Source organism: Grus americana, chromosome 21, assembly GCF_028858705.1.
Source record: "Grus americana isolate bGruAme1 chromosome 21, bGruAme1.mat, whole genome shotgun sequence".
Taxonomy (NCBI): domain Eukaryota; kingdom Metazoa; phylum Chordata; class Aves; order Gruiformes; family Gruidae; genus Grus; species Grus americana.
In genome coordinates, this window is record NC_072872.1 from 266,047 (window position 1) to 290,656 (window position 24,610).

The 24,610-nt window shown below is 50.6% G+C and overlaps 1 protein-coding gene across 2 annotated transcripts in view; it reads right to left on the minus strand.

Annotated features, from left to right (window-relative positions):
• Positions 1-24,610, minus strand: part of EPHB2 (EPH receptor B2) — a 131,949-nt gene that overhangs the window by 15,008 nt on the left and 92,331 nt on the right. Inside the window, exons 6-11 of one of the 2 annotated variants that reach the window (XM_054849924.1) lie at positions 12,996-13,120; positions 4,584-4,746; positions 3,812-3,920; positions 3,554-3,618; positions 923-1,045; positions 254-501 (exon numbers count right to left, since the gene is read on the minus strand). In XM_054849924.1, the coding sequence (XP_054705899.1) occupies positions 254-501; positions 923-1,045; positions 3,554-3,618; positions 3,812-3,920; positions 4,584-4,746; positions 12,996-13,120 (833 nt within the window). Of the gene's footprint in view, positions 1-253; positions 502-922; positions 1,046-3,553; positions 3,622-3,811; positions 3,921-4,583; positions 4,747-12,995; positions 13,121-24,610 lie in introns of both variants that reach the window. The other variant, XM_054849923.1, reaches the window with a different exon arrangement.

Consider the following 24,610-nt stretch of genomic DNA (forward strand, 5'->3'; position numbering starts at 1 on the left):
ATCTGTGGGCATGCATACAGGCAGGCACAGCCTTTCACTAGCATGAGTGCACACACACGTAACAGATGACAGCCTTGGTGCCACCTCTGTTCTTGAGGCACAGACCTCTGGACAATGCAGCAGCTGCCGCAGTGGCCAGGGATGCTGGGCAATGGAGGGCACTGCTGTGCTGGCACAGGGAAAGGAACCTTCCCTCCAGTCCTCCTCTGGCCCAACACACTTTCTGGGACTGCATGCTCCTGGGATCTCATACCCGCAAGAAGGAATCCAGTGAGCCATTCTCCATGAACTCAGTAATGATCATGACTGGTGAACTCTTGGTCACCACCCCCTCCAGGTGGATGACGTTGGGGTGGTCAAACTGCCCCATGATGCTGGCTTCGCTCAGGAAGTCCCGTCTCTGCTTCTCTGTGTAACCAGACTTCAGGGTCTTGATGGCCACAAAGATCTCTCTTTTGCCAGGAAGCTTGAGATGCCCACTGCACACCTCACCAAACTCTCCTGTGAACAGAGGGAAACAGGTAGGGATTGTCAGCCTCTGACCTCTGCCTTTCTCCCCAAGGGACCCCGCTCCCACGGGCTCCAGCCGTGCCTGCCCTGCGTGCCCCTGAGCCAACCACCCATCATCTGCTCTGTGCTTCCTCCCTCACTCCACACCAAAGACCTCCTTTCAGGTGGACTCATCATTGGATTCATCACTGGACACTAGATGCACATGGGAAGTCCTTGTCTCCAGCACTGGATGTACTTACTCCTCCAGCACTGGACAACCTTGCTCCTGCTAGTCCAGGCTGGGGCCAAGTGTGAGGCCTTCCTGGCACTAGTCTTCCCAGTACACGTCAGGCTAAATCCTCACCAAAGCCTGAACCCACAAAGGAAACTGTGCTGCTGAGGGCCAGGCAGACATTCGCAATTTACCTACCTGCCCCAATCACCTGCTCGATTTTGACACAAGAGATATCAATTTCTTTTGCAAATTCCCTGACAGCCTCATTGGGATCCTCGTAGGTGAATGGATCGATATAAATCTTCATTCCTGGAGTCACTGCATAAAGGTAAAGGAGAGAGTCAGACAGACAGATGCAAATGGAACGACTGACAGCTGACATCGAGGAAAGATAAACCCATTGTGTGAGGGTCTTTTCGACCTCAGCAAATCACATAATCAGGGGCATGAAGCAGACACAGCAAAGCAGTCTGAGAAAGAACATGCAGAGCCACATTTGTACAGGACTACTGAAACTGGATTCTAATAAATATTGGCCTATAAGACATTGTTGGGGCAGTGGAGGGCTACATCGTTAGCTAGGACTGCACACTGTGACCACGGAGAACCACACATCCTCTGCAGCAGGATTCGGCTTCAGCAGATCCAGAGGAAAAGCAAGAGAAGCATTTGTTCTCAGGAGATGGTGCATAGGCACACCGATGTCACACCAAGCTCATCATGCTGCAACTTTGCAAGAGGACCATTTGTAGAGACTGCAGCTCTGCCCCACTGGCTGCCTCTGCGTGCTGCTTCCACCTCAGCACACCATCCCATCAGAGGCGTAGGAACGTGGAGGAGGAAACCTGGGCGCAGCACTCAGGACAGGAGATGGTGAAGGTCTGCCTTGGGGTGTAAACTGAGGCACATGCTGCTCTTGGTTCTCTGCATGGAGATCTATAGGGGAGGCAGCTCTAGGTGCTTGGCACTACTGACGCAGCCACCAAGCCAGACTGACTCCTCCATGGGGGGCTGTGACCCTTCCGGGGGCAGTGCAAGCAGGACAGACAGTCCAGTCTGGCCCCTGTTCTTCCGACAGGTAACCCTGCCTGTGCTGCGTTCCCTCTTGGTAGCCTCAACACAGTCAAGACAAGCTGTAGGAGACACTGGGGACATTGCAAAAGCCAAGCTCTTCCTGCTAGGCGGACCAGAAGACACAGTGATATGCTTATGTGAAAGGCAACGGCCATGGGACCTGGTGAGGTTGGACTGCTGATGCCATATCACATGCTACGTACATCGTGGGACAGCTCTTACCTGCACTCCTGCAGCTCTCCCCCTTCTATACTCCTTTTGCTGGCCTCTGGCTTGCCCCCAAATTGGGGGTATTTGGAAAGCAGAGCTCACAGCCCATTAGATTGGGAGCCCAAGACAGAACGGGAGGCACGACTCCCAGTTCCACATATAGTATGCTGGTAGGATTCAGGGGAGTTGCTGCAACGCTTACAGGGCTTACAGGCTCCCCCTGCCTTGGCAATTTGCTAAGCATAGTCTGTAGCCTCTCGCCAGCAATCACTGCTGGGGAGCTGAGCAGGGACTGTGCCTTGGACTGGCGTCTGCTGTGACGATGTGGCTAAAAGGCACCCCAGGCCCGTTATCAGTTCGTCTGCGTCCGGTGGCATCGAGCCTGTTCCAACAGGCACAGCTATTAATGCCATCCCAGCCTGAAGCTGTCATGTTATGCACCAGACCCCGGGACAAAGTGTGAAAGTATGTTTACACATGCAGCACGGACTGACAAACAACTGAGAGCTGCATTTACATAATCTTTCTCGAAGAGCGTCATTTTTCCTGGGAGGTTATAGCAATGCAGCCAGCACGCTGCTGCTCTGGCACAGAGCTGCAGTTCCGTGGCCTGCCCTTTGGGAAATGTTTCCCAGGTAAATGCAGAAGCAATAGTGAGTCCTGTGCTGAAACACTACCGATGTTTTCCATTTTCTGAACAAGGCCCAGGTCTGCACAGGAGCAAGGTATAAAAAGGACAGAAACCCTGAAGCTGCAAGTATAACACGAGGTGAATAACAACTGAGATTCGAACAAAGCAGGATTATAGCAACAGGTCTCTGGTGAGGGAGGAGAAAGGCATTTCAGAGGGCACGCAGCCAGAGGTTAATGAGGGGAAGGAGGATGCACTGGGGTGAGGCAGGGTGCGCAGGAGGTCTGAGCAGGAATGCTGGATGTGAGGGAGTGTCTTGCAACACACAGGGAGGTTGGAAGAGGGAGGTTGCAAGAGATGGCATGTTATGTACTGTATTATATACCTATATATATATAGATACATCTCCTATCTACTATGATTCTGGGAGCACTGGGATGGGCAAAGGCACCACAAGGTATGTGGGTTCCTGCAGAAGGGCAGCAGTCTGCAGGACGTGGTAGGTGGGGAAAGGGGTTTCATTGCCGCCCACAAGCTGGGCAAAGCTCAGGAGCTGGAGTAGCAAGATGCAGTGTGGTGGCAGAAGAAGGTGAGGCTTCAGGGGCACATGGAGGGTTGTGTGTTGGACGTCACAGGGGTTTGTAAAGCATGCACGGGTGTTCACTGCATGGCTGGCACCAGACAGCAGCAGGTCTGGAGAGCACGGACTCTGCGAGGCAGGGCAGGGATCTGGATCATAGGGGACTGGTGGGGCATCTAGACAGCATGGAGGTCCTCCTGCCTGCACATGCACACACCTGCCCAGCTAGGTGGCCTAAGCCCTCCCCACACACCACAAGGAATGAGTGAACAGGAACACAAACCGAAAAGAGAGCGGACCCCCAGGCCTGGCGGGGGGCCGCGGTACGTACTGTGGCCACTGGTATAGTGCTGCAGCTTGTCGGTGTACTCAGAATCAGCACGCTCAAAGCCACGTCTTCTGGAAAGAAAGGGAGTCCTGAGCACCAGAACAGGTCCGTCAGGGCCAAGAGACACACGGCAGGGGCATCTCTTTCCTCCTTCACTTTCCTGTCCCCATCCATCCCTCCCCTGTCCCTGCCACCCCCTGCCTCCAGCTGCCACCCCCTTACACAGCCCCAGCCCCAGGTCATGCGCTCAGACTGACCTACCTGTTGCACACAATAATGATGACGACTACAGCAATGAGGAACACCAGCCCTGCCGCGGAGGAGCCGATGATGAGCGGCAGCTTCTCCTGGACACTGGTCTGGTACTCGGCTGGCGTGCAAGGAAGAGGGAATGGGTTACTGTGGCACAGGACAGGTCTACACCAACAAGTCCATCAAGGTCAGAGCACGGCCCTGAACACTGCCCACATTTGCATAGCTATTGCTAATGGGCTTCCTCCATGGTTTTGGTCCAGAACAACTAGGGCTGTCCGAGGCATGGCTCAGGTTGGCTATGACAAAGGATGTACCCACTAGGAAGACTGTATGGAGCTATCCCTTTTGGGTGAGAAAGTTTTGTCCCATGGATGCATGCTGTGCCTTGCCTCAGGGCCAGAAAACTGGCTTGGCCTGTTCTATTTAGCAGCACAAATTTAGAAAATAAAGACCCAGGTCTGCATTTGTCATCAACAGCTGTGCATGTGAAAATCATATAAATTTCATTTCCTCTAAATCCAACTGAGTAGACATGTCCCCATGCCAGAAAAGCTTGGCAGAAATTGGCCTAGATTACGTGCTTCCCTCATGGACCACCAAGTGCCCACACCTCTCTCCAGGTCTTTACAGGTTGAATAAATACATGTGGCTCGTCAATGCACCCTTGAAGGGACTAACAGCAAGGGGACCAGCACTGCTGCCAGTGCACCTCCATCTTATTCAAGTCTCTCTAGACCCCGTGTCACCTTTATGCAGAAGCAGCTGAAGACACACTCACCTTCAGTCATGGTCTGGAAATACATCTTGCCACTATACCGGCCATACCCGGCCACAGTACGTGCCCGCACCTGGAAGACGTAGATGGTGCCAGCTTTGAGGTTTTGCACTGCCACAGTGTTGGTGGGGCTCTTCACTGTTGTCGAATTTAACTCGCTCAGATCCTGCCAAGAAAATACAAATCTGTCATCAGAAAAATATGTCCAGAATCAGGCACTGCATTTCTAGGAGGAGGAAGCATGGGAGACCAGGGTAGCATGGGGGGAGAGACCACCATGGGGAGACATGTCATTCTTCTGAGCCTGACTCCCAGCAGGGAGACACACAAGCAGGAATAGGAGTATAGACATCCCTGGGCTCCACCACCTCTCAGGAAAGTCTCTGATGTTAGCTAGAAACCTCAGGCTGCTTCTCCAAGCCTTGAGCTCAATGGGCATGGGAACTGCTTCCCTCTTCTGTGCCCATTTTCCCTTAGCACTGTCCTCCTTCCTCACCTCCTCCTCCTGTGCCTGATCCAGCCTCAGCACCCTCTCCATTTGCTCTTCCCCATCTCCCTTTGCCTATGCCAGAGGTAAAGCCCACCTGAACACAGGACTTTGGACCTCAGGAGAAGTACTGCTACCATCCCCCTGCCCAGGGCCTGCTTCACCAGGGACCATGGCTAGGTTTTCAAAGCTGGGGAACCAAAGAGCAGATTTAAAAGTGACAATGAGACTACTTCCAAATTTTTGTCCTGTCCCTTGTCTGCAGTTTTTCTAGCTGAGGACTTGAGCATCCATATCATAACAGTACAGATGGTATTGTGCTTGTGTAGGTGATGCATCCATCGCTGCCCTTAGTAATTATGCACCTAGCTGAGCATCCAGAAGCATGAGCGGATGGGCCAGGATCTCCTTGTGCTAGCCATAGTACAAGAGAACAGACAGTCCCTGTCCCCCGCCAGGGACATGGAGAAACAGGTCAACAGAGGAGGATGAAAGACGGTACTGAATATGGTGCTTCTTATGATCAGGGCAAGGTGGCCAGGTGCCTGGCAGCCATGAAGTCCTGAAAGTCAGTGCAAAGCAGTGATATATGCAAACAGCAGGATGTTTCTGGAAAACAGAATAATCATAGAGAAACCAAGCTGTGAATATGAGCCCCCACAAAAGGAGGCACAGGCACCAATTTTTGACTCAAATTTCTGTAGTTATGTTGAAAGTGTTCATCCTTTCTGATAATACCTCTGAGACGGCAGGTCAGGCTGCCTTGGCAGGATCACTGGTTGGAACAGATCAGCAGCTCAAAATCTGAGCTGGCAAGTTTAGAAGTGAGTCCCTGAGATCTGCTAACTTCAAGTCACTGCAAAGGGCTCAGCAAGCTCCAGAACTCCCACCCCGCACAGACTCACCAGGGAGGTGAGATAACCTCATGAGAAGCAGGCAGGGACTGGCAGAAAGAAGTCAGACACATAGTTTGTGCAATCCCATCAAGTGGGACTGAGGGTGTGATGAAGGGTCTGGCCTTTTGTCTCAGCTGTGAAACTTCCCTGGGGAGGCATGGAGGGATTTCTTCTTGTCCCATGCTAACATGAGATCAGAGTGAAACTTCCAGTAAGGAGCAAAGTATCCACTCCTCCTCACCAACTTCTTCTGCAGCAGACTCCTGAAGGACAGAGGGTATTGAAGGGGCAATCAGGCAGAAGGTCCCATCTTGTGATGAATCAAGGTTTCCCCAGACAATGGTGCAAGTTGTGCAGGACATTGCTCTCTTGTGCTGCTTTGGCTGCCTGCAGGCAGCAGTGAAGCAGGAGTCAAGGGAGAGTCTCCACTCAGCCTTGCACACTCTTTGCCGAGAGGGTGCTGTGTCCTCAGCCTCCTCAGCTGCTGGAGCACAGGTTGAGTCAGAGGTTGTCTTGCCTACCAATAAATGGTGGAGCTCGCCTCTGGGGGCAGCTGGTCTCCTTTCTTTTCCACTCTCCACATTGCTAGCCATCTGGTGACTTTGCTTTCATGTTCATCCATTTCTGAGAACAGCGCTGGTGCCTTCACTGAGACGATCCTCTGCACAGCCAGAAGTCGTGGTACCAGCAACACGAAAGGCCCACAAAGAACAGTCATTCACTATGGGGCTCCATACAGCAGACCATGTTGAACCAATGTTCTCCTTATGTTGCTGGGAGAGCCTGGTGCTTTCTCAATTAGTCATCGTGCTGGAGCAGAATTGCAAGTGCACTGGCATTTGCAAGATGGATTATACTCATGACCTGGGTTTGTTCAGACTATTTGCCTTGCAGCTGCAAAGCAGCTGAAAAACAACTTTCATGGACTTAATTTCTTCTTGTATTAAGCTTTTGATTGAGCAGTGCTCTGGTGTGGACGGCTGGTAAGAGAGTGGTCTGGCAAGAATGTGTTTCTCCAAGTGTGCAAACTCAGGGGCTTGGAAATGCTGATGGCACATCATTCTTCAGGGTAACGCAGAGCAGCTCTGCAAACGCCTGGGAGACCTCCACTATTAACAGCATTCAGGAACAGTTTTCTCTTCGAAAAAATACAACATCAGTTTTGTCCATCTGGACCTGGTGCTGAAGGTGCCTGGGTATCACTGGGGCGTTTGGGAATTAGGCTAATGACAATGAAAAGCTCAAGTACAGATACACAGACAAGAAAGATCAAGAAAAGATGAGCACACAGAAAACTGATTGCCTCATTTGTCTGATCAGGCCTCAGCACCCCCTTGGACCTTTCCCAGGCAGGCTAGGAAAGAAATAGGTCAGAAAATGTTTACAGTGTTAGTGCTCAAGGGCTTGGATGAATCCTCCCAGGCCCTTGGATGGCACTAACACCACAGCTGTTTCAAAATCATTTGTCCAACTGTTTGAGGGAACCTCATCCCAGCTCCTGGAGGACTTTAAACTGAATGCAATGGCATGCTTACATGTCGGTTTACAGCCTGGGAAACTGATGTCTGTCTGTCTCAGAAAGGCGTGCTCCTGCCAGCGCTCTCCTTTAATCCCAGACTGCCAGGAAAGAGCATTTTCATCTCTCCACCCTCCCTTATCAGACCTACTCTTCCCCCTTGGCATACTGCTCAGCCATCACCTCTCCAGCAATTCATTTCAAACATTTCTCCCCCTTCACCCCTCTGGGCTTCTCCAGTAGGTCCAGGGCATCCCAGGTGGTTTAAAGTCCAAATCCCTTTGCTGTTTCTCCCAGCTTGTTTTTTGCAGGGGTTTGGTGGTTGTTTTTTTCTTTTTCCCTGCTGATTTTGGTTTGCGTTTGGAAATCCTAATTCAAAATAACACACTTCTTATTTTCTCATAGTTTTGATTTTGAGCCATTATCTGGTTCCCCTTCCCCTGAGCCAAATTTAAGCTGAAACCAAAGTCTGATCAACAAAGAGTTTCTAGACACACAGATAGCCTGTGAAACGCTCAAAGGATTTGCAAAAATTGTTTCTAAAAAGTCATGTTTTATCAGCCAAAAAAAAAAAAAGCCAAAGAAAAATGTCAACAGACTTAATTTGGCAGACAGCTCCTCTGTGCGCCTGCACAGCGGCAATCTGCTGTGATTCCTGAAGCAAACAGAGCCACACGTACAAAGCTAGTCCAAGGCTGTGTGCCAAATCATCACACACATCTGAATTCTGGCCCCCGTGGGATGCGGTATGTTAGGAGGGATGCTCAGACGTGGTAACAGGGTCCTACCGGCCACTCTGGGGGTTGATCTGTGGTGTTCACAGCTCCCGGACTCTCATGGGGAGCACCACTTGTGGAGAGATCTCAAGAGCATTTGCCATCCCAACCAGGTACCTGATCAAGTGTGTTGTGGTAAGTGTGTCTGGATGCCTCACACAAGAAAACTGAGCCCCAGGCAGAATCAGTGTGGACCCCGGGCAAGGACTGGCACTGCAGGAAAGCTATCGCAGGGCTCCCTGGCAAGGTTTCCTCTTAACCTTCTTGATCTCACTGTTTTCCCCAGACAGAGCCACCTCCAAGGGTCTGGGCAGCATAGGGGGGAAGAGGCATCCCAGCTCTCACTCCATCCTGGCAGGTGGGAAACACCAGAAAGCAGCTTTGGCCCCAGGCTCAGGGATGCCGGTGTCCAACGGTACAGGCTGGAGACCAGGAAAGTCCTCTGAGCCAGCCCAGGAGCAGCGCTTCCAGTAGTCCTTGGTACGAGCCCTGGTGACGTCCAGTTCTGGGGACACTAGGCTCCTGTCAGAAGCTCCTGGGCACCACGAAGGCTACAGCCAGCTCTACTCCCACCTCCACCTCCACCATCAGCTGCCACATGTCGCCTCTCCCCCACCTTCAGCCCCCCAGCCAACCCATGCCCTTTCCCCAGCATCGGTTGGAGACATCAAAGGGTTCCTGGGCCTCCTAAAACATTTGCATTGGTGACCGAACTGGGCACAAGGGATGGGCTGAATGTCTTTAAACAATTAAAAACAGGTAACTTACAGCATACCCTAAGCCCAATCATTTTGCATAACAAGGAGAGCTAATTATTCTTAGCAGTGCTTGACACTGCAGTGGGTCTCCAGTTCCCACACTCCAGGATGAATTTGGCAATGTTGGACAAAAACTACTATGCCCTTTCTAAATGAAGACGACACTCACTTTTTTAATAAGACAAACATTGCCAGGTGCCTCTTGGAGGTAAAAAAGAAACACATGAAGGAGAGGACCATAGAGAACAGACAGGTCAGTCAGTGTTTGCGTAACAATCTGCACTGATTTGCTGTAACTACATGTGAAAGAAAATCATCATACTTCCTCTGTACAGGCATTTTTAATAGCATTTAATAATAGCAATGTTATAAATAATCTGTGAAATGGAAACAAAAATATACCTTTGTTTCAGGTATCATGAACAGCTCTTTTCTGTTAACGCTAAAACACTCATTCCAATTTTTTTAATTTAATTTATGTCTTTATATAGAAGAGAATCAATTAGAAATGAAGAGCCAAAACACTTTTTACACAAGACACATATGCTGCTATTCTTACGTTTGAATTGTTTTCATGCTAATAAAATATAATTTTCTACTGGGGAAAAAAAATTCCACTAGAAACAACTTAACTAGCTCCAGAGATATTTTCTGAGCATTCAGAAGCACATGGGACAGTTTGCAATGAAACATGTTGGAAGAAAATCACCTCTGTACAGACTGGCAGTCGAGTGAGAACACACCTGGGATGTGTCACACACCCCATCCAAATTGCAGTATTGATGGGAAGCAGGGGAAGAGCATGGCATATCCAAAGCTGTGCATTTTGGGACTGGTCCCAGGGATCAAGTAAATGGCTTTCAATTGCCAAACTCAGCACTGCAATGGCTAGACGAACATGAGATTCAGCTCTGCCAAGCAGGCAGAGGAGGATATAGTGTCATTGCATTGTTGAAAGTGCCGAGGGCTCTTGACTGACCAGCCGAAGCATTTGAAGACCTTGGCTTGACTACTGATGGATCAGACCTTGAGTGTGCAAATGGGACTTTGGAGTAAAGGCTAACACACACAGAGAAGATTTTGGAGAGAGACAAATCCATTGGCCAGGCCCTGCCTCTAGCTCTTGGTTATTCCCCTTCTTTTTTAACCTGTTTTCAAAGCCTCTGAGATTTGCTTGCTGTGAGACTAAGCTTTGACCTGATGATCCCTTTCTGAGAATGACAGGCTTCTTGGTTGGACTCCCCAGTTCAAGACAGACGGGAACTACTGGGGAGAGTCCAGCAGAGGGCTGCGAGGATGACAAGGGGACTGGAGCTTCTCTGGTATGGGAAAGGCTGAGAGAGCTGGGGCTAGTTAGCCTGGAGAAGAGAAGACTGAGAGGGGATCTGATCAACACTTATCAATATCTAAAGGGTGGGTGTCTAGAGGAAGGGGCCAGACTCTTTTCAGTGGTGCCCAGTGACAGGACAAGGGGCAACGGGCACAAACTGGAACACGGGAAGTTCCATCTGAATATGAGGAAAAACTTCTTCCCTCTGAGGGTGACTGAGGACTGGGACAGGCTGCCCAGAGAGGTTGTGGAGTCTCCTTCTCTGGAGAGATTCAGAACCTGCCTGGACACAATCCTGTGCAACCTGCTCTGGGTGATCCTGCTCTAGCAGGGGGTTGGACCAGATGATCTCCAGAGGTCCCTTCCAACCCCAACCAGTCTGTGATTCTGTCAGATAAAGATGTGCCTTTCTCCTTCAACCAAAGCACCAACAAAAAAATATACCAAGAGGTTCAAATGATTCTCCCCTTCTATTCCACTCTCTATGTCTTTCTTGTACTGAGGACTCCAGAGCTGGATGCAGTACAAGTCCAGAGGAGGCCACAAAGATGATCAGAGGGCTGGAGCACTTGTCCTGTGAAGACAGGCTGAGAGTTGGGGTTGTTCAGCCTGGAGAAGAGAAGGCTCTGGGGGAAACCTTATAGCACCTTCCAGTACCTAAAGGGGCCTACAAGAAAGATGAAGAGGGACTGTTTACAAGGGCATGGAGTGACAGGACAAGGGTTAATGGTTTTAAATTAAAGGAGGATAGAATCAGATAAGATTTAAGGAAGAAATTTTTTTACAATGAGGGTGGTGAAACACTGAAACAGGTTTCCCAGAGAGGCTGTGGATGCCCCATCCCTGGCAACATTCAAGATCAGGTTGGACAAGGCTCTGAGCAACCTGATCTAGTTGAAGATGTGCCTGCTCATCGCAGGGGGTTGGACTAGATGACCTTTAAATGTCACTTCCAACCTTAACTATTCTACAATCCTTTTCTGAGAATGACATACATCTTGGTTGAGGAGGAGATTAAGACTTGCCTTTCTTCTTCAACCAAAGCACCAGCAAAAAAAAAAAATAAACCAAGAGTTTCAAATACCAGGACAGAGAGCACCTCAGCACCAGGATGTGGGGCTGCTTCCATTGTCCTCTCTGCCAGGGCTAGTGGTCTACCTGACAGCCCACTGCCATCAAAAGCATTGCCTGAGCGTGGCTTGGGCCACTTGTCCCCATGATCAGGGACATGCTGTGCCCTGAGCTCTGATGATGGGGCAAACAGATGCTCACCTTGCGGCTGGCTGCGAAGACTAGCCACAAACAGCAGCTTCCCCTTTAGACAAAAATTCCCTTTATTTACAGCCTCCCCCAGAAAACAGAGGGGTGGGGGAAGACAGAAAGAGAGGGAGAGATTAAGAGAAAGAAGAGGAGGAGAATGAACTCCCTGAGATGATCTGTCTCTACTTCAAGGGTCCCCAGGGAAAGGATCCCTCTTGCTTTCCAGATCTGTCTTGTTACCTACTCATCCATCTTGCCACATATTCTGGGATCATTTCCAAGGGTCAAACAAATGGCTGTGATTTATGCAATATAGGTCAGGACCTATTTAACAGCTTACAAAGAAGCTCCCCCCCTCCCCATTCTCCCTCTGGCTCTTGGTGATGAGAAAATAGGTCACAGGCAGGCAGTGGGGGGGATTAATCATTTCTTCTGGCAACTGCTGGGAAAAATATTTTCAGTTCCATTTAATCATAAAGCTTTTTAATTAGTTAGTTTGCAATTTTTAATGTATAGTTTATAAGCTCTTGTGTAAAGGAGCAGATTCCTGGAAGGAGAAACCTCCTGTTCCCCACCTCCCCCAGGTGGTACGGATGAAGTTCACCAGCCAGGCAGAGCTTGGCAGGTCCTGGGACCAACATCAACATGGTCTTCAGGTATCTCAGCAGCCACACAACTCCAGCCCCGTGGGATGGACACTCTGGCACAGCACTGGCTTGCAGTCCCTGTGCTTGCCTGGGCAGAGAGGAGGTGGGGCATGTTCCTCAGGGATGAAAGAGCCAGAGCTGCAGGACCCCTTCCCATCAGCCTCCCCCAACTCCATAGTGCAATATGTACCCTCCATGGGAGTCTGGGACAGCTTCTCCCTGGTACTACACTTGGGTAGAGGGGTTCAGGCTGCTGCACACAGATGCCAAACTCACCTTTGGTGTAAATGCACTGATGGACAGCATTACACAAAATCTCAAAGACTGGACACTCGGCTAGTGTGGTCCAGCCTGGGACTAGATGCTCTGTGACATCCCAACCATCCCCATTCCCCACTAATGTCCCAGTAGGGGAAAGAGAAAAATTAGAGCCTGAACCCTGGCCACCCAGCTCTTCCTGTAATGGGTGCACCTGCCGCAAGTGCTGGAGAGGTGAAGAGAGGAGAAGCTCCTCCTGAAAGACCAGCAGATTTTCCACATGAGCAGTGTCTATGGAGGGTCACTGGAACCACCACTGGGCTCCAAAGGGTTGACAGCCAGTGCCACCCACATGGCCAACCACAGCAAGAGAAGTAACCTATTGATCAACCAACTGCTGTAGCCAATGTTACACCCTTAAGCGAAGCTTTGCACCACCTCCTCTCCCAAAAACCTGTGGCTAAACCCTGCCAAGGTCCCGCAGTACCTTCTCATAATACTGCAGCTCATAATCCAAGATGACTCCGTTGGGTTGGTCAGGCTGAGACCATGAGAGGGTAATGCTGTCCACGGTGCGGCTGACCTGGTGCATGATGGACACAGCTGAAGGAGCTGGAAGAGAGAGCGAGAGAGAGGCCTCAGTCAGATGCCTGCAGGGGCAGGACCCACATCCCCTGGCCGAAGGCAGGCAGGTGTATTATTGCTATTTGGAGCTACTGAATTCGCTGCCAGCAGTGGCAGGGCTGTCCAGGGCTCAGGACATCCTGGCTTTTGCTGTTTGCAGAGACCAGTTAGGGGAGAAGAAAATGTTTCCACTGCTCACTAAGGGTTTGTAATTAGAAGCCATGTAGGGCAGCGTCTTGGGCAGCAAAACAGATCATTCCCAGGCAAAACGAGCCCTGGGTTGGAGCGAACACAGCCTTACTGCCCCGGAAAAAGCACTACCAGCCCAGCAACATACAATCCTCCCTGCTTGCCATGGGGAAGTAGGGGGTTTTGTACTTTGACATTTGCATAGAGAAGCTTTATAAGGCACAGGCAGATGCAGGAAGCAGGCAGCTCCTCTCTGCCTTGGTGTGCTGGGTCTGCAAGTTGCACATGCCAATCAAGGGAGGTGCATACAGCAGCCTGAGCATGCAACAGCAAACCTGACCTGACATGCTGACAATGGTGAGTCGCCTGCCTCGCCAGAGTGCCCTGGAAATAGCACACCCACAGACGCCACTTGTCCCACTGAGCACAATGGGACCTTCCAGCAGCTCCTCAGACAACCCAGGCAGCTGTCCACCCCTTGCACTGCCCTGCGTTGCCTACGTGGCTTGACACATGGCCAGGTAGGAACAGCGCAGCCTTGGCTGGTGCCACGCCGTGGGAAAACTGTCCTCCAGGGACTTGTGCTAACAAGTCCACGAGGCAGGGACCACAGAGCAGAGCTGCCACCTCCCTGGGAAACTCTGACCAGCTCTGATCCTGCTTGCTGTGGACCGTGGCAGGCGAGCAAGCAGCCTGGGCTTTTAATCCAGTTGGCTCAGGTATTGATAGCAGAGATGCCAGAGCATTGCAGGTATCAGCCTACAGCCCCCACCCTTGCTGGAGGGGCCGACACACACAGATGCCCGTGCTGCCTCCTCTTCACCACCCCTGAGAGCGGTGAGCCGAGCACATGTCCTCACCCACCCTGTGCCCAGCCTGCTGCCAACACAGCCTCCATGGACGTCAGTCCGGAGGCCATCCCAGACGTCACCCGGCGCCGGCCCAGCCTTGGAGAGTGCTAACTGCAGCACAGCGTTAGCCCTGGCACGCCTGCCAGCGCAGACTCACTGCTTCAGCAGCTTCAGGGCAGAGGGGAAGCCTCAGGGGTGGGAGAGGACTGTAAAGTGGTAGCGAGAAAGCTTCCCCGTCACTTGCATGCCAGGCCTGGTTACAAACAGATGCAGAGAGGCTTGCACTCAGAAGAGCTTTTACCAGGTCCAACCCTTTCAATATTTCATGGAAGAACAACTCATTTGACAGCTCTGAGAAACAGCTTGGAGGAGCGGCACACAAAGCAAAGCACCTTTCACCCATCTCCAGTCTGGTTTCCCTTGGCATCACAAGCAGCGACAGAAGCCGTGCCAGCTGAGGACTGCAGACACGGCAGTGGTACGACGGCGTTACTTGGACCAGAGTGGCTGCAGCATGTTCTTGCACATCACTAATGAATTACAGCTGAGCAACTCCTCTCAAAGTATAACAACAAAAGCCATTTTTTTGATCCACCATCTTTGCCTCTTCACTATGGGTTTCCTGGATTCAAAACACTGTAGCTCCCAGGATGTTCAATGCCTACGTGCCAAGGGGCGTAGGGGCCGGGTATGGGTAAAGCAAAACCTGCCACCACGCTGCTGCACCATTTCCCCTCATCTCCCTGGGTTTCCCCACCCCTGAAGCAAGGCGTGATGCGGGTCAGCCTCAGCAAAGCGTTGGTGATCTCTGGTTTTGGCACCTGGTAAAACTGAACGAGGGCAGATAACTTCCATCATTGGAAGTGTTCAAGGTCAGGTTGGATTGGGCTTTGAGCAACCTGATCTAGTGAAAGATGTCCCTGTACATGGCAGGGTGGTTGGACTAGACGATCTTTAAAAGACTCAAATCATTCTATGATTCTAACAGATCCTGAGACCAAAGCCTCACCTCCTCCCAAACGCCAGTCACCCCACCCGTTTCTGGTTAAGCCAAGCCTCGCTGCCCACCAGTCTGATATTCTCTGTATCATCTCAGACCCTCCCTTGCTCTGTGGCATACAGCACTGATTCCCTCCCACCTTAATGTCCCAGTCCTGCTGCTTCAGGGCCCGTATTTACAAACTCCTGGGATTAGTTTCTCATGCTGGTGTCAAGATGAAACACAGGTAACATTTCTGGAGTTGCCAGAGCTCACTGCTTCCACATTGACACAGATTTCATAGGATGTGAATTTCCCAGACAAACATCTCTCCCTCTGTGGAGAAAGGCCTTGGAAGGAAGATGTGACCAAGCTACAGATGGCCCTGCAGCAGGAATTGGGACTGGAGTGAGATGAGTACGCAGCCTGTGGTCTCTCTGGCACATCTGAGCTGCACATGCTCTGGGAACCAATCCCACCCTCATACAGGCTATTCCAGGACAGGGGCTGCATATACCCAGACCAATCCCACCACAAAACTGGGATGTAGCAACATCCCATGATTTAGACATAGGTTCGATGGCTGACCTCACAGCTGGAGAAGCTCCTCAGCTCCAGGTCTGTCCAGGTAGGAGTGAGGTCCTTGGGATGCTCTCCTCCCACTTCCATGCCTGTGTGACTCATTTGTGAACCAGCCATGGCCCAAGCAGCTGTGTACTTGGTGAACCTGCCCTCATCTGGCTCAGAAAAAAGAACCAAATGGATGAGGTGGGGCTCATCTAATGAAACTTAATGAGGCAAATACGCTGCATGTTGGGTAGGAGGCAGGTGAGATGAATGACTACAGCAACTTCAGCGCTTTTCCTATACCTGGGGCAAAGGAGTGTCTCTGGATGGGCAGGAACCTCCACCATTGCGTCTTCTCAGTAACTGCTCTTGTTATCACAGACATCAGGGAAAAGCACAATAATAAAATCACAGAAAGCCTTAGGTCGGAAGTGACCTCTGGAGGTTTCTAGTCCAACTGGCTTGCAGAGTAATTTCAAAGTCAGATCACTTTGCTCAGGACCACGTCCAGTTGAGCTCTGAATACGTTCAGGGATGGGGAGCCCACAGGCTCTTGGAGCACCAGTCCCCAGCTGCCTCGCCCTTGTGTGGAAGAAGCTTTTCCTTGCATCCCATTGGAACTTCCTTCATTGCACCTTGTGGCCATTACTACTGTCCTCTCACTGTCTGCTCCATCTTCTCTTCAAACTCCCTTCTGAAGTGGAAGACTGTAGCTAGGTGCCCCTCAGCCTACTCCTCTCCAGGCTGGCCAAACCCAACTCTCTCAGCTATCCTCAAATGCGTTGTTCTCCAGCTGCTGGCCCATCCTACTGATCCTTCTGGTGGACCTGCTCCAGGTTGCTGATGTCTCTGGAGCACTGGGGAGCCCCAAAGTGGACACAGTACCAAGATGTGGCCTCATGAGTGCTAAGCAGATGGGTACAATCACCCTCCTCAATTTTTGCCTGTGCTCTTGCTAATGGAGCACAGCATGCTGAAATGCTACAAAACATGGTCCTCACCACACATCTTCAGCACAGGTGAGGGCAACAGCTTGTGCAGAGAGAGGCTCCCAACTCTGTGAATCAGGGATGGGCTGGGACTGGATGTCTGAGTTTGCAACCAGTTTCGTGGAGTCAGTCAGACCTCAGAGTGACTTTCAGAGCAAAAAGCTTCTAGCCGGATAGTGACACAGATGCTGAGGCAGCTGGTATCTGGCAGCTCTCATTCCCTGGAGCAAACAGTTCCTTCACAGTCAGCTGCAAAGCTAGTGAAGACCCATGAGTTTCTGACTTCACCACTTCCAAGGCTGGAAGGTCCTGGTTGCAGTTCTCTGCTCTGCCCCTCAGCCCACGTGGGAGACCTTGTACAAACCCACATTATCCCTCTGCACTGCCATTTTCTACCTGGTCTTGTTTTCATTCCCTGCCTGTCCTACCTATTTTTACGGAGCACTTTCAGAGGCAGAGACTGTGCTTAGGAGCTTGGTCCCCCAGCAGTATTTAATATATGTAATATAATAGCTAAAAAAGGAAGGACATGAAAATAGTTAAAGTGAACACAAAGAGCATCCAATCTGGGATAGTGCTACCTGGTGATACTCTCATCACAAGGTGTGCTCCAGCTCTGACAGAAGCATCAAGTGCTTTGTGACCAGTCTGAACTACAATGTAGAAAGAGCTTTTCTGCCACAGGACGTGGTGAAGTGACAAACACAACAGAAAAGGCTGTGAGAGATGTACACTTTCCGACACAGTGATGAACGCAGCCGAGCAAAGATGGTAAAAGTCTCAAAACATCTAAGCTGACTTTCCTGAACTGTTGTTTCTGAACAAACTATACATAGGTTCCCTTCATTGAGCTTCTGAGCATTTCAAAGCAAAGATTTAACAAACTGCAAATCAGACCAAAATAATAAAAAAAAGGGTCTTTGTTCTTCCAGCCTGCTTTGTGCCAAGCCCTTTCCAGGACTGGCCAGAGTACACCTGGGCTGCTAACACCAAAGATCCACCGGCAGCATTTAATTTGGCCCTGTAGGATAGGTCACCTTGTTCCATGAGCCATGACTCCTCTTTGTTCCCTTGTGACAAAAGAAACAGAGCTTTAGGGACCATTTCCAGGTTGGAAAAATGATCTTTTTTTTTTTCATTTCCAGTTTGGAAATGGTCACTAAATTGGTGAGAATTGCCCAAGGGCACAAACCGGCCAGTGCCAAAGACACTCCATCAGCTGTTGGCTCACCCGGTTGTCTCTTACTCATGGAAGGTGTTTGAATTACTGTGCACGAGAGAAAAGGGACGTGCCCTGTGACACATAAAGGAGATCAGATTCAGAGCACCCCAGCTCTCAGACCCACTATCACTTTGAGATGTCACCCCTGTGCGTGAGCAGAGGCAGATTTATCTTGATGCTATCTCCAGGTGCACGTGTGCATTAACGATGCAAAAAATTAACAGAGCTTCATTTCCACAGTGGACAGAAACTTACTCTTCATGACTGAAACCCTTGAGCCCCACGTCACTTGGAGGCAAAATGAACCATTCGAGCCCTTGAAAGGCACTTTTCTACATCCTCTTTATCTGGGACGGCCTCAGATTCTTCGGATTCCTCTTAGTGGAGCCCTGTGGCTTCTCCAAATTGCTGGAGAAATAAACCAAGCCAAAACCACCACTGGAGTGTAAAACAAGCTTAATGAAAATCCACTGATGTAAAAAGGCAGATGACCTGTCCCCTGCTGCAACAAAATCTGCAGTGCACGGGGAGGGGAGGCAGCCGACATCTCTCATGTGATGCCCTCTCTGGGGCAGAAGCACGGGAGGGATGCAAGGGATGCTTCCACAGTCATCAGCCCAAGCCTCCGCAGGTCCACACAACACTGATCACAGCCAGATCCTTGTCTAGGCTGGGACTTGGGGCTTTGGCAGTTTACCTTAATCCACCAGGAGCTGAGCAGACTTCCCTGGCTTGGGAGCAACTCTGCAGGATAAATTTCTGGGGGTGTCGACAGCTCTTCTTGTCCAGCTTTTCTGCAGCCCACACAGGGTGCAAGAACCTGCCTGAGCTCAGCTACTGGAAACGCATGGAAAGGATGGGGCTCAAGATGCACCCCATCCTCGGGTCTTGCCAGCAGAGCCGCATACCCATAACCTCCCCGAAGGACACACTGAGTTTTGCCAAGGCTGTAATGACAGCTAAAACAGCAGCGTCCTCACAAACCACACTGGCTCAATGCCAGGAGGTGCACATGTCCAGGCAAGAAGGTCTCAAATCCCACCACGCAGCATATTCAGGAGACTTCATGGAAAGATTGGGATCTTATGTCCTGCTTGACTGTCTCCCAGGAAAACTCAAACATCTGCTGGGGCAGAAACATAAAGTCGCAACGGGGTTTGGTAAGAGAAGCACCAGAGCCCCAAGGTTTTTCAGATGTTGGGTATTTAACCCAAAAGCAGTGCAGCAGCTTCAACAGCACAGAAGACAATGCTTCACATACCCCAGGGTTGGTCTTGCCAATGTCATGGTGGGTCTGATAGATATCCTCAATGAATGCTCTCATCTAGCAAAAGGGTAACAGGCAAGGAAAGGCATCTGTCCTATTCTGTCTGTGCTTTGTACCAGAGCCACGTTGTGGACTAAGTCTACCAGTGAGACAGACATAACCCAGGCACGATGGTGTTCCAGCCTCTCCCAGGTCAGTGTTTCTGGCCTAGGTCATCAGCTTAGGTGCCTTATTCATCTCTATCTAGCTGAAGGAGTTGGACTAGATGTAGGTCCCTTCCAACTGAAATATTCTATTCTATTCTATTCTATTCTATTCTATTCTATTCTATTCTATTCTATTCTATTCTATTCTATTCTAGAGATCATGCTGGGGAAAAGAATGAACCAAGAGGCTCAGGTGCCTCCACACCAAGCACAGAGCAGAGCCGTGAGGGCTGACAGGGGAGACATTTGCCTGCTGATTGATCCCTCTGCTCCCATTGTACCCTTCAGTTCCCGATAGCACCAAATCCCACAAGTGCTGCTGGGATGGGACCCCCGGAGTCTCTGGTCCAACTTGTCTGCTGTATGAGGATCCCAACACCAGATCAGGGAAGGTGGAGCTTTCTCAGCCGAATCTTTAAACCTCCAAGGATAGGGCTTCCCTACTTATTAGTCTGTCTGTATTAGTACCCTTTAGGTTCTTTTTATTAGCTCCAGAAATAAAATGTCAATTTTTGGTCATAAAGCACAATCTTTCTCTACCACATTGCTCTAAATGAGCCCCACCATGTCCTGCCTCCCAGGCATTCTAGCCGAGGCACAGTCAGCATTTTAAAAAGCATGTCTTCTAAAGAAAAAAACAAAACCACAAGAAGAGACGAGACCAAAACTTTTGGTCTGGGCCCTGCTTATGAAACCGAAGTCACCCCAGCTTTTGCTAACGATCCCCGACAGGCACACCATCAGAGCCTCCCTGTCTTACAGAACAGCATCTGGAGCCTGTGACAGTGCTTTGGCCCTGCTTCCCGACCTGCAGTTACTGCTGACGGATGTGTGAACCAGGAAACGGCTCCATGCCAGACCCCAAGGATGGTGAGCAGGGCAGAGCCTCCCTCACAGCTCTGCACCAGGCATGCAGCCGGGCAGGTGGCAGAGCAGCTACTCCTGATGACAAGAGGCAGCAGCTTCTCATAGCTCAGCATATACTTCCAGGCAATTAAGAAATGATGATTTGTTCAGGAAAGGGATCCTATTTTAACCTACTTGTGACTGTGAATCTCTCTTCACAGGCTCACGTCCTTGCCTGAAAGCAGACTCAGGCTGCTGCTGTGAGAGGATGCTGCGACATGTGGGCTAATACCTCTGTGGGCAAGGAACCAGAGAGCTCCTGCCCACCAGCCGCAAGGGCTACTTAAGCAGTCTCTGCTAAGAGAAAGTGAAACCCCAGGTGGCACAGATCCATCACAGCAGAGGCAGCTTAACCATTGCTGATCCCTCCACAAGAGGCTTTGGATTCTTTAACTAAGGATTTGCTTCATCTTGAGTAGGACAAAGGGGCAGGTTGGTAGCATTGCTAAGCCTGAGGCTTGCTATAGTCAGTATTTTACTTCCATACCAAAGTTACTTCTTTTTGGCTTCCCTGCTGAAAATGATAAAAAAATATTAAGGAGAGAAGGAAAGAGAAGAAGACAAGAAGGGAAGAAATCTGAGTTTTCCAGCAGAAACAGGCACCTTCTAATCACAGCAATACCTGAAAGAAGGTCACGTCAACCACAAAACTCAGGGCGGCTTGATGAGACAGCGCAAGAACATGTCTATTTTGCAGAAAATTGGGAGAAGCTACTGTAGCAACCAGGTCTGAACATCTGCATGAGACTGGCAACAGAACCCAGGCAGTGAGTTAAATATAGCTGAACACTTGTGGTTGACCCTGTGCATATGTTATAGACAGACATCCAGTTTTCTTTGAGGACTGCAAATGATGATGAGCCCACCGTGCCTCTTGGGAGGTTTTCCTCATGGTTACTTGCTCTGTTCTAAAATGCCCATATTATTTTCAGGTTGAAATTTATGGACTCCAGCTTCCAACTGCTGAAACTTTTCTGGTTTTGCTAGCTAAATTAAGGAGGAGTCTAGAAACAAAATTTTTCTCACAGAAGAACTGGGAGATCATGAAAATATTTTCTTTTCATCTTATTTTCCATTATCTAAGTAGACTGAGTTTCTTGAGTGCTTTACAGATTTATCAGCCCACATATCAATCTGATGACTCTCTTCTGCACCTTTTCCAATTTTGTGTTAACCTCCTTTTCAGATACAAACCTCAAAACTGATCTCGGTAGCCAGCAACCGTCTCTCTTAACTACAGAGACAGCATCCACCTCCTCATTCAGGTTTGATATCCCCCTGAGTGTGCCCAACATGACAATTCTCTGACTCAGCCCAGGCCTCCGACAGCTTGTGCAGAGCTGCTGCTCCCTCCCCGTTGTGCACCTTCCATCTCCCTTCACTGCTTTTTTAAACTATGCCCCCAGCTCAAGGAAGGGAGGGGGCAACTGCTGCTTCCTTCACTCCTCGCACCTCCCTCTGATGCAGCGTTGGACCGAACACCTCGGGTCCCAGCCTGCTTCTGCGTTTCCTATAACTCCCCCGTGTCCCGCTGGGAGCGGGGCGAGAGATCCTAGATGCATCTGAAATTAGTGTAATTGGTGAAACTGCTGTGTAAAGCTTAGGGGCAATTCATTACGATAAAACTGACAAAAAGCAGCAGGGGGGCATCAAACAATGAAGAATTGTATTGGGTGAATGAGAAATAAATAGGCCCGTTTTCCTTCTTGGCTTTATGTCGCTGAGCTGTACAGTTTAGAGGCATCCTTAGGAAACTCATGTGTTCCCCCTCTGCAGCCTATCTCCACAACACCAGGTTTTCTCAATCTGTCCTCAGGACATCCGCTGGGGCACCTTCCTCTTTTATTCAGACAGCAAGAGCTTCCACCTGGGAGCTGTTACCTTTCTCCCAGCCCTGATTTTTCAGTATCCTAAGGTGACATCCCTCCTATCCCACCTTCACCTTTTCAATGCACAGAGACCAAGAATAAAAGACATGAGAGTGTATCAGGACTCACTTAACAGGAGAACAAGCAGGCATCTTCCTTGTAGGTATTGAGCAACGTAACCTGTCACCTGTGATGCAGTCTGGTCCCTCACACGTGCTGGTTCATCCCATCCCAAAGGGATGCTACAGGTATCCTATTTCTAATAGGCTTTGACAGCAGAGGCCAATTTTCTGTTTCAGGTCCTGACTCTTGGGCCACAACTGCCAGGGGCTGCTGCCGCCGGTTTTCAGTAGGTCTGACTCCCAGTCACGTGATGCTGTGAAACAAGCCCACCTCCAGCTACACACCAGATAACGTCCACAGCACTTCAGGGCCACTTAAGAGTCTCTAGAGCCACGGCGAAGCCCTGGAAGGTCACGCTGCGCAGGCTGGGAACCTGGACTGCTGCTGCGAAGGGAATAAAATCGGACAAGATGCCGCCACCAGCCAGAGCAAAGCTACAGGAGCAGCCCAGGGTCTCGGACTCCCCAGGCAGCATCTTGCATTTCGCTCCCTGTCCCTTTGATGGGGGTGTCCGGTAGGACTGTGTGGCTCCAGCCTCTGGACCGCCTGCTGAGGGACACCAGCTTCTCTTTCGTGACCTTCATACCCATTTGAAATGCTACCAGCCTGCCCCCCACTTTGCAGCTAGCCCCCCGCCTCCCTCACCTGCCAGTCCTGCGAGGCTCAGCCTTTCGCTCCTTGCCTGCGAGTGGGTCAGCGCTACTGAGATCCCGGTATAATCAAAACATCTCCATTCCTCTGCTGGCTTAGCTGGAAGAGTCCGGTTACAGGCAGCAAAGCCCCTATCTCTGATCACTGTAATACCACTAACCCATGTCATGTCAGACAGAGTCAACATTTGCTCTGGAAAACACTCACAACAGAGAGCGAGCAAAGCCAGCCTGGCCCGTGGCCTCTCCCCAGAAACACTTTGAAATTACCCAGGGGAAAAAAAAGAGGTGAACAGCTGGGAGTTTTCCAGCATCTCCTCAGAGCCCTCCTGACAGATCTCGGTCCCTGGCGTGTCAGGTTACCGGACCGGGAACTGCTTTTATTATAGGAGGGTCAGCAGGGAATTCTGGCATTTTCAATTACCCGCATGCAGAAGCGGCTGTGATCCGGGGTCAGGATTAACTGCGTGACCCCCGGCTGAAGACAGAGTGGCAGGGAAATGCACCATGATGCTGCAAGGCACCAGCTAGTCCAGAGGCCACGGGACAGGGCAGTAAATGGGGAGATGTGGGGGAGAAAGCTGCTGACAGAGCATCTGGCAGAGGATGCCTGAACTTCTGCAACTGCCCTGCAAACGTGGCAGAGAGAGGGACTTGGAAAACCTTGGGGTAAGTGGCCAAGCTTCTCTCCCAGTGCATCTACCCAGGGATTCAGCCTCAGTGGGTGACCCAGGTAGCTCCAACACATGGGAACTATGTGGGGAACAGGATCCCCCGTGGGACCAGAGCAGGGCATTCGTCAGCACAGGGCTCCCAGGAGGTCCCAGAGCTCCTTCTGCACTTCAAGCCCTGCACAACACCAGCAGCTCGCTCCGGCGAGACTAAAGAGTGATGCCATGCAGCGGCGAGGATGGTGTTGTGATCATTCATGGAGCACGGGCTTCCCCGACCTTGAAGCCATAGGGCCTGGAGACATCTGGGCTGGGATCCAGGCTCCAGCAGCACCCAAAAAACAAGGCTTGAAATGGCAGGAGCACACAGGGCCTCTGTGCAAGGCTGCAGGCAGGTGCAATAGGCACATGGGGCTTAGGTGATCTCTGCTTCTTAGGCATGGCCAGAGCAGAAAGCCAGGACAACTCACTCTGCTCTTCCCCGCAGACCTGGATGTCTTGTACAAATATCTCACCCAAGGGACGCTTCATCCAAACCAGCCGTCTCTTCCAGCCCCAAGGCATCCCAGTCCCACACGGTCCCCAGCAGGTGACTGTCACTGCACAGTGGTCCAGCTGTCCCCAGTCCAGGTCCCACCACTGACCTCAAGGCCCCAGTTCTTCATGCTCTTAGTAAAGTTAATCCTCGGAGTCCAAATGCATCTAGGTATCTAACTGAAAATTGACTTCTTTGGTTAAAACCTTCTCCACTTTTCGCTTCTCCAGGTAAAGCTCTTTCCTCATTCTTTAAGCATGGCAGGCTTTCATGTCCCCTCCATGAGCCCTCCTGGAGAATGGATTTGAATTTGAGATGCCTTCCTCCAGCGTGGGAACTGAAAGCGGCACAGTATGGAATACCTGGATGAGGAAGGGAGGAAGGGAAGCTTTTCCTGACCTGCCCTCAGTGGCAACCCTGGCGACCCTGGTCTGCATGGGAGGTTGGGCTGGAGA